At 38.9% G+C, this 10,016-nt stretch overlaps 1 protein-coding gene across 1 annotated transcript in view; it reads right to left on the bottom strand.

Moving 5' to 3' along the window:
- Positions 1–9,141: 9,141 nt before the first annotated feature.
- The window catches only part of LOC110122120 (solute carrier organic anion transporter family member 1B3-like), a 64,145-nt gene continuing 63,270 nt past the window's right edge, over positions 9,142–10,016 (bottom strand). Inside the window, exon 15 of the mRNA XM_020869519.2 lies at positions 9,142–9,911. Coding sequence (XP_020725178.2) covers positions 9,716–9,911 — 196 coding nt within the window. The 3' untranslated portion in view covers positions 9,142–9,715. The remainder of the gene's footprint in view (positions 9,912–10,016) is intronic.

The raw sequence follows: 10,016 nt of genomic DNA, 5'->3' as shown, positions 1-10,016 counted from the left end.
AGTCCTGATGGATTTCAAGGCAGATGGTGTTGGCAAGACCATGAGTGTCAAAATCAGGCGGTGTCATGACTGGGTTCCCTCATGACTCCTTGTCACGGAGGTGAAATGAAGAAGCAGAATCTTGCTTGAGTACCTGTGGCTCTTTCTTGACTACTACTGATGGGTTTAAAGTGATCAGGGAAAGCTGAGTCTTAACTCCATGCATGGTTCACCCACTTGAATACCCTAAATGGAGCAAAGTAGGTCAAGAGAGATGATTTTGGACCCAGTGTCTTGGGCTCACCCTTATTCCTTGCTGGGAAAGATGGTATTTTGCTGTAGGGTTCTTTTTTGATGCTTCTTGAGTGTTGGAATGCTTTTGTTCAAGTTCATGAAGCCTGGGAAAGTCAGTTATTATTCTAGGCATTTGGCCTCTCTCAGGATAGGTTAGAAGTAAAAGTATAGCAGATGAAAGTAGAGAGAAACAGCAGGAAACAGGTGATGGGAAGCCTAGAGTCATTCATGGTCTTATTTAATATTGCGAGGAGCCTAAGTTCTTGGAATAAGAAATGGTTTAATATATTATTTATAATTGTAAATATAACTAATATTTATGGGAACTTTACAAATAAGTACTTAGAAAAACCATGAAAATTGGGGAAAAGCATAAAGGGAAGGAGAGGAATTTTTCATATTTTATAGCACAGAGTTAAATGTGTTTTAATCATGATAAATTCAGATAAAATTGGCAAACACATCTTATCGGAACCACAGAGAAGTGGCTGCCTCTGCAGCATCAGACCCAGGAAGAGACGCAAAGAGCAATGCATTTTCTTTTCATTTTTGTCTCTCTTATATTCTGATTTCCTTTCCCTGTCACCACTTCCCTGGTGGCTCAGACTGTAAAGCGTCTGTCTATAATGCAGGAGACCTAGGTTTGATCCCTGGGTCGGGAAGATTCCCTGGAGAAGGAAATTCAACCCACTCCAGTACTCTTGCCTAGAAAATCCCATGGATGAAGGAGCCTGGTGCAGGCTACTGTCCATGGGGTCGCAAAGAATCGGCCACGACTGAGCGCCTTCACTTTCCCTGTGAATGCAAAATACAATGAAAAAATAATGTTTCACAGAAAATACATCAGCAAAAACAATAATAAAAGAAGTAAGGCATTTTAGAGAAAGGGAAGAAACTGAGTCCTCCAATTGTGAGAGCTTCAAAGGTTCTCCAGTGGGTGTTTATTGAACAATTTTTTTTCTATACTTGGTCTAGAGGTTTGTGTGTTGGTGCATGTATGTAAGGACATGGTAATAAACTAAGTTGTAGGCTGTAAAATTCAAGTTGGTGCCATTTTATTAGGTGAATACATATACACAGAAAACAATGACAGAATGATAAACAGCACAAAGTAATTTCAAACCCTATGAGTCACTAAGTAATGAGTGACTCATAAGATGAATCACTAAGTAATCAGAATTTTTTTTTTTTCCGAAAGCTTCCCATCCAGTCTTGAGGGTAATGATGACTTTGGGTTGATAAAAGAAAGATTAACACTATGTCTTGATTCACAGAAGGGTAGAAACAAATGTAAGAACATCTCTTTTGCTGCTGGCTACAGTTACAGAGACTAAAAGCTTTGATCAATGACATACTGGCAGAGGCATAGATGGGAAGGGATTTCTTTCCAAAATAAGAAGACAAAGCTCTCTGGGAAGACATTTTGCCCTTTTTCCTCTTCCTTTGGGAAATGAAGATGCTTGACTCAAGGAGTGGCAAGAAGCACTGGGATGAAAGATGAGGAAACATGGTGTGGCAGGGAGACAGGAAGAGCCTGGCCACTAGCCAATACAGGGCTGAGTTTTATGGATTTTTAAGCTTACCAAATTTGAGAGAAAGGCCTATAAAAAAATTCAAAATGGGGACTTCACTGTGACCCAGTGGCTAAGACTCCATGCTATCAATAAAGGGGGCTCAGGTTTTATCCCTGATCAGAAAACTACATCCTGCAGTTAAGATCTGGTACCACCAAATAAATAAATAAATAAATATTTTTACTAAATTCAAGATGATGAATACAAAATAAAGTTGAGTGAATATTTATTTAGAATAATAATAAAAAAAAAGTCATAACAAATTCCATGTGTTATACTCCAAGAAGATCATGATTTTTTTTTTAAATCCCAATACAAACATTAGTGTTAAATGGGAAATTTAATTTTAATAAAGGTTTCCTGCTGAGTCCCTTGGGCAGCAAGGAGATCAAATCAATCAATGCTAAAGGAAATCAACCCTGAATAGGGTTGATTCAACCCTGGAAGGACTGATGCTGAAGTTTCAATACTTTGGCCACCTGATGTGAAGAGCTGACTTATTGGAAAAGACCCTGATGCTGGGAAAGATTTAAGGCAGAAGTAGAAGAGGATGACAGAAGATAAGATGGTTGGATGGCATCACTGACTCAATGGACATGAGTTTGCTCAAACTCTGGGAGATGGTGAAGAACAGGGAAGTCTGGTGTGCTGCGGTCCATGGTTTCACAAATAGTCAGACATAACTGAGCAACAGAACAACAACAACTCCTAAGGAAGAAAAGCTTTTCTCTTCCATGAGGATGGGCAACAAAAACTGTAGCTTGTGGTGCTGGTGAAAATTCCTGTGGCTGGGAAGGGTAGCAGGAAGAAAAGCTCCACCACCCAGGGAAGGACAGGTCACCCCCAAGATCCTGATTCACTGAGCCTTCCTGTCTCCATAGCCATGTCCACATGAGACAAGAGATAGGCTCCAGACTAAGAAGGTGGAATTTGTGCCCTGTGGATAGATACCCCACAACAGCAGGCCTGAGAGAGGATCTGAGTTCTGCTCAGATAAGACATCAAAGACATCATATTCCTCATTCTCAAAGTCGAGGAGACCTTCCTAACTACAAACATACAGAAAGGCTCCTTGGAAATCCAGAGAGAGGGGGCATCACCTCAGAGTGATATCAACCTACTCATAGGCCTCTTCACTAGAATTCATCTTGGCTAAGAGATGTACATGCATACATGGGAGGATCCTATTGTTGATTTCCTTTAGGATTGACTAGTTTGGTCTCTTTGGTGTCCAAGAGACTCTCAAAAATCTTCTCCAACACCACAGTTCAAAACATCATTTCTTCAGTGCTCAGCTTTCTTTATAGTCCAATTCTCACTTTCATACATGACTACTGGAGAAACCATAGCTTTGACTATATGGACCCTGAGATCAACCAAATACAGATTCAGAACCAAATGAAGCAAGATGATTTGTTGAAGAAAAAACCCAGAAGAAATGCCCCATAAAAGGGATCCAAACTACCATGAGGGCTTGACTCTCTCTCTGAGTTTGCCTGTGTGCCTGCTATCCACATAGACTCTTTCCTCCTAATAAACAAACACTTTACTTGTTTTACTACTTTCCATATCTATGTGGAAATTCATTTCTATGGAGTTGATGGGCCAGGGGACTTGTCTCTGGTCACTGGTGCCTGATGGTCTGCTGCTACTGCTAAGTCACTTCAGTTGTGTCCGACTCTGTGCGACCCCATAGACGGCAGCCCACCAGGCTCCCCCATCCCTGGGATTCTCCAGGCAAGAATGCTGGAGTGGGTTGCCATTTCCTTCTCCACCCTGATGGTCTAGTGGTTAGGATTCAGTGCTCTCACTGACTTGGTCTGACCTCAGTCTCTGGCTGGGAACCAAAACCTTGCTTCAAGCCGCTGCAGACTGAAGCCACCCAAAATCATACCCACGGTAACAGGATCCAGTAAAAAGAAGAGTGGGGTATATTTGGGTGAGTGGCAAGAGACAGATTTTTCCTGGGTAGCATGGCAAAGAGAACCAAATCCATAAGTGAACCAAATCCACAAAGGTAATAGATCCTAAGTAAAGTTTTCCTAGAGGAACCTGAAGCTCTTGGTGCACTGAGGGTAACCATGCATGTGTGCACGCATGCTCGGTCACTCTGTGGTGTCCGATTCTTTTGCGACTCCATGTACTCTAGCCTGCCAGGCTCCTCTGTCCATGGGGTTTTCCAGGCAAGAATACTGGAGCTGGTTGCCATTTTTTACTCCAGGGGAATCTTCCCGACTCAGGGATCGAACCTGTGTCTCCTTCATTGGCAGGTGGATTCTTTACCACTGAGCCACCTGAGAAACTCCTGACGGTAACCAGAGCAACAATACACATCAAACCCAGCCTCACTCTTGATACGGAGCCCACACTAAAGGTCTAGTAGAAGGAAAGATGTGCTCATCTCCAAGTTTGAAAAATATTTACCTCCATGTCAACTGTCAGCTACTACATTTATAGCCTTCAACAAAAATTATAAGACACAAAAAGGTAATAAAAAACACAGAATAGACAAGGCAATCATCAATCCCAAGCCCAGATATAAAACAGATTAGTCAAATTATGAGAATTATTAAAAAAACAACTTTAAAAGAGTGAATGTGACTCAAAAGGACATTTTTACAGAGGGCTTAAATGTATAGCATCATTATGGTAGGATCAGTCTTAAACATAATGGTGAATAGACAAAAGTTGTTTAGTGCTTATGATCTCACTTTTCTGTTACTTTTGCTCTTGCTTCCTGAATATCTTCATGTTTTCTACTTCCACTCCTTTAAAAAATATATTGCTTAAAAATGATTTAAATCTCTTGCCCACTGTGATTGGAATCTCACTCTGGGTAAATATATGATCTCTTCCTACTGAACTAGAGATGAAGTCTTAATTCAAAGGGATAATGTTCTAAGGATAGAAGTTGAAACAACCTCAAGTTTAACAGTGGAGATTGGTTGAGACCCAGAGGTGTATCTGTGGGGGTTTTTTAGTGATAATTTTAAAATTTTATTGTTTACTTAAAAATGCACAATGTGAGAGTTGTAAATTAAGTTTTATTTGGGGCAAAATGAGGACTATCACCCAGGAGACATATTTCGGATAGGTCTGAGAAACTACTTCTAGGAGGCAGAGGGCAAGGTCAGTATATATGTGATTTTGGTAAAGGGGGTATACATGCAATCAAGCCCATATTTTTTGCAGAAGATTTCTTCTAATCATGAGGAGTAGTCATCACCATGAAGGATTCTAGCACTTTTCTAGATACGAAGAGGTACAGGTACAAGAACTGGGTTCCTAAAACTGCCTCCTGAAAATATCTGACCATCTGAAGCTCTGTCCTGCCATTTTCCCCAGAGCACAGAGTGCCTCCTTTCTGCTGTTCACCATGAACTCCTCTCAGAGGGTGTTAAAGTCAGCAGCTGCAGCAGCATATGATTTAATCCTTGTAGAGATAGATGGCAAGTGCCAATGTGCAGTTGACACCACTTTTCATCTATCTCTGAGCACATTCCCTTTACAAAACCTTGTAGGCTCATAAACTACAGGTTTAGAGTTGGTGTTGCTGAAACCACATTGCTCATCTAATCATCTCATCAGGTTGGTTCTTAGTTTCCAAGTGGTGAGCAAGCCTCTTTAGGGTTTCCCTGGTGGTGCTAATGGTAAGGAAACTGCCTGTCAATGGGTTCGACCCTTGGGTCGGGAAGATCCCCTGGAGGAGGGTATGGCAATCCACTCCAGTATCCTTGCCTAGAGAACCCCGCAGACAGGGGAACCTGGTGGTCGACAATCCATAGGGCTGCAAAGAGTCAGACACGACTGAAGCGACTTAGCACAGGGCACACGGGCACCTTAGCGAAGGGGCACAAGAGGAAAGTGACAATGGCCACTGCCAAATTTGTTGTGATTAATTCTCAATACTTTTTTCAGGGGGTACAGTCTCCAGAAAGATGAATATTGAAATTGAGGCAAAGATTAGCATGGTCCCTATGAATGAGATACATGAACATCTTTATTCTAATATTTATTACAATGTATATTATCATACATTTGTATTTTAAGTCTTTAATAAATTTGCTAGAATACTGCTTCTGCTTTGTGTTTTAGTTTTTTAGCCAGAAGTCAAGTGGGATCTTAGCTCCCCAATCAGGGATTGAACTCACACCTCCCACCCTCTAGTTTGGAAGTTGAAGTCTTAACCACTTGACCAAGAGAATAAATTATCATACATTTGTGTGCCTATACTCCACCTCATTTGTGGGCTCCCAGAGGGCCAAGATTCTGTTTCATAAATGTTTTAAATCTCTTGTGCTTAGCATCAGATGGCAGTCAAAAAATACTTTTTTGACATTAAAAAATTTACATTTTCATTTAAAGATGGTAAAGAAAATCTTCAAAAAATCAGAAACCATCATTACTTATCCAATGACTTAACGCAGCTCTTTTTGCATGTTGTTTTTAGTTCTTATTTATAACATTCATATTTCATGTGACTGGCACTTTTGGAGTTCATTCGCGCATTCATTCTTGCAAGAATAATTCTTTCAAGAATAATTGATAAAGCACCTATTTGTCAGACACCAACTAGATATTGGGGGCTTCCCTGGTGGCTCAGATGGTAAAGAGTCTGTCTGCAGCTCAGGAGACCTGGGTTCGATCCCCGGGTGGTGAAGATCCCTTGCAGAAGGAAATGGCAACCCACTCCTGTGTGGGGTCACAAAGAATTGGACATGACTGAGCGACTTTCACTTTCAACCAGATAGTGGGAATAAAATAAGTAGGTAAAGTAAGTTTCTACCCTCCTAGAGCTTGTGACTAGTGGGGTACACAGATAGTTATCAAATAACCATAATAAGTGTGAAATTACCATTTTGATAAATGCTATACTGCTACAAATATATTGAAAGTTTTTTTTTTAAACCAATGAGGAAGTCAGAGACATTGAAGGAATATTGACTGAACTTAGATTTGAAGGCTGAGAAGCAGTTACATGGAGAAAAAGAGCATTTCAGGAAAAGACATTATAATCAAAGACCCCATTTCATGGAGGTGAAAGAGAGTGTGAAGACACAGTGAAAACAAGGAGACCTCAGTCTGGATACTCACGTCTTTCTTCAGAGCAGGAAGGCAGTCTACCAGTAAATCTCTGATTAATACTTCTTTCCCAACTCCATTTCTTCCTCAAAAATAGATTCCTTAGCTTGGTGCTTTGTTTGCCCTCTCAATCACTTACCTTTGTTTCACAAATTGCTTCTTTATCTTTTTATTCCACATTTTCACTGATGTTTAAAATATCTACTCTTCTTTAGATTCTATTCCCACATAGGTCATTACAGAATACTGAGAAGAGTTCCCTATACTGTACAATAGATTCTCATTAGTTATCTATTTTATATAAAGTAGGTGTGTATTTGTCAATCCCAGTCTTCTTTGTCAATCCCAGTCTTCCATCCCTCACCCTTCCATGCTCCCCCTTGCTAACCATAAGTTTGTTTTCTATGTCTATGACTCTATTTCTGTCTTATAAAAAGGTTCATTTGTACTTTTTTTTTTAGGATTCCACATATAAGTGGTATCATATAATATTTGTCTTTCTCTGTCTGATTTACTTCACTCAGCGTGATAATCTCTAGGTCCATCCATATTGCTGCAAATGGCATTATTTGTTTTTTTCTAAATGTATCTGCATCATGGATTTAGGTTTTGGGCCATTGACGTCTTTCAATTTTATCCAGTGTATGGTTTAAATAGAGTCTTGCATTATTTTGCTTCCTTGAAGACTTTTCTTATCATATTCTTATCTCCATTGAATATTTCGCCTAGGATCTGTATTTGTGTTTAATAAATGCCATTGAATTAAAGATTAATATTTATTCTGGATTCTTGGATTCTGAAGTAGATCAAATAATCTGTTGTATATGTGTGAATGCTCCTTTCCTTCACTGTACATGTCACATATAAATATAAATTATCTTTTAATTTATGCAATTTTATAAAACTTTATAATTCAATCTTGTTAATGTTCTTCTTCCCCTTTAAAGTGTAAGCTCCATGAGGTAGTATCCTTCTTTGTTTATTTTACAGTTATATTTCATTTTACCTATCAGTTTCTTGACATTCAATAATTGTTGAAGAAATAAATATTCAAGATACCGCCTTTATTTTCATGCAATGTTTTAAAAAACAGCTCTGTAATTTTCTCTCTTTATTTTTTAATGAGACAAGATCCCATTAGACCAGTCATATAGTAACCTTGCCTGTGGGTGATTTTTCCAAATTTCTGCTTTTTTGATTAGTGAATCTTTCTTAGGTCTAGTTTGACACCACATTAATATCTGTAACTTCCAATGTAATTCTCAGATCCTAGCAAACATTCATGTGGTGTGTCTTTGGTATACTCAGGGATATTATCTCCTATCATATAGTTTGGTTTTTTGTGTCTCTTTATCAAGAGTTCTATGTAAACTTCAAAAAATAATTCTGTTTATTTATTTTTGGTTGTGCGGGGTCTTCATTGCTGCTAGGCTTCTCTCTCGTTATGGAGAGTAGGGCTGTTCTCTAGGTGCGGGGTGCAGACTTCTCCTTGCCACGGCTTCGCTTGTTACGGAGCGTGGGTTCTCGGGTGCACAGGCTTCGGTAGTTGTGGCACGTGGGCTCAGTAGTTGCAGCTCCTGGGCTCTAGAGCACAGGCTCAATAGTGGTGGTGTGGGGGCTTCCTTGCTCCACTGTGTATGAGGTCTTCCTGAATCAGGGGTAGAACCTGTGTCCCCTGCATTAGCAGGAGCCACCAGGGAAGCCCTATGCGGATTTCTTTAAAAGGGAGGTCCAGGCTTGTACCACAAATGTTTAGAATCAGAATCTTGGGTGGGTGTATGATTGTGATTTCTTTAAAAACACGTTTCACAGGTGATTTTAATGACCTCTATTTTTTTTTCTTTTAGCCTATTGAGAGTAAAAACTACAGTTTTTAGCTTTCATTATAAAAAGCTGTCATCACTAGCAAATGCAACTTTCAGTTATTTGTTCTCATTCACTCCACTTCTTGTCCAACTTGTGGAGGTGTGAAAGATGACTCTTTGTGTGCTAAACATAAACACAAAGAGCCAGGCAATTATGAGACAGTTGGTAAATGATTCAGTGCAGACTCCATTTCTTATAGAGAGCAGACAAAGTGAAGACACACCTTTAAATGGGCTTTGCTTTCTCAAGTTAATGTCAGTGTTTCTTAATCACTTCCATGGACCTGAAGAAAACACAGTCTGTAATACGCTCTCTGACAACAACAACTTGCAAATTTTCAATTAGCTCTATTTCTTCAGTAGTATTTTAATAAAAGATTGGAAGAATATGCATCAGGGGTTGTGTGATAGCCAAACACAATTTCAAATTATAAAATAATAAGGTCTGAGAAATATATGACTTAGTTTATGAATGACAGATGTCATGATAGCATACGTCCTCCATTATAATAGACTTTAGGTTTGAATAACATGGTCCAAACTGGTTTATTTGTAAGGTATCAGGCTTTTCTCCATATTTAGACTACTAATTTCTCTCTTCCTTTTCACCTATACCTATTTTCCAGTCACTAGTTTTATTGTACTACAATCATCTGAACAGATATTTTTCTTCTGTTACATATTAATTATAACTTTCACCTAAAATTTGCATAGATCATGCATTCTAATCTTAACCACAAATGCATAGTCATATGTTAACAATGAGTACTCCCATTTTTTTTTCCCCCTTTGGTTTTGGCTCCATATAGTATAGAATGTGGGAACTGTCAGTGAAAAGACCAGGAACTACTCAAAAATAACATCCCACTCAATTAATACAATCTTATTTAAAAACACAGCAGCAGAAAAAGTTTTTCTCCCCTAAATATGTGTTTCATGGTCCACTTTGACATCATTAATTAATGGTCCTGAGTTTGCTTCATTCATGGCTTTTGTTTCATTTTCTGATGCCTTAATATCTTTCCCTTGGTATTTTTTCTTCATAGCAGAAATCAATACAATGAATAAAATAATGACTGGGAATTTTAATGCTGTAGTCAAGCCAAAGAAAGTATGTCTGTCAAAAGAGAAAAAAGAATCCATGTATAAAACACTTTACATTGTTGCTCTCCAGTATGCAGAAGACCTTAAAAAATGATGCTTGAAATCTTATGTAGAAATA

Source organism: Odocoileus virginianus, chromosome 23 (genome assembly GCF_023699985.2).
Source record: "Odocoileus virginianus isolate 20LAN1187 ecotype Illinois chromosome 23, Ovbor_1.2, whole genome shotgun sequence".
Taxonomy (NCBI): domain Eukaryota; kingdom Metazoa; phylum Chordata; class Mammalia; order Artiodactyla; family Cervidae; genus Odocoileus; species Odocoileus virginianus.
The sequence above is the reverse complement of the archived record's forward strand: the minus strand, read 5'-3'. Positions and strand labels throughout refer to the sequence as shown.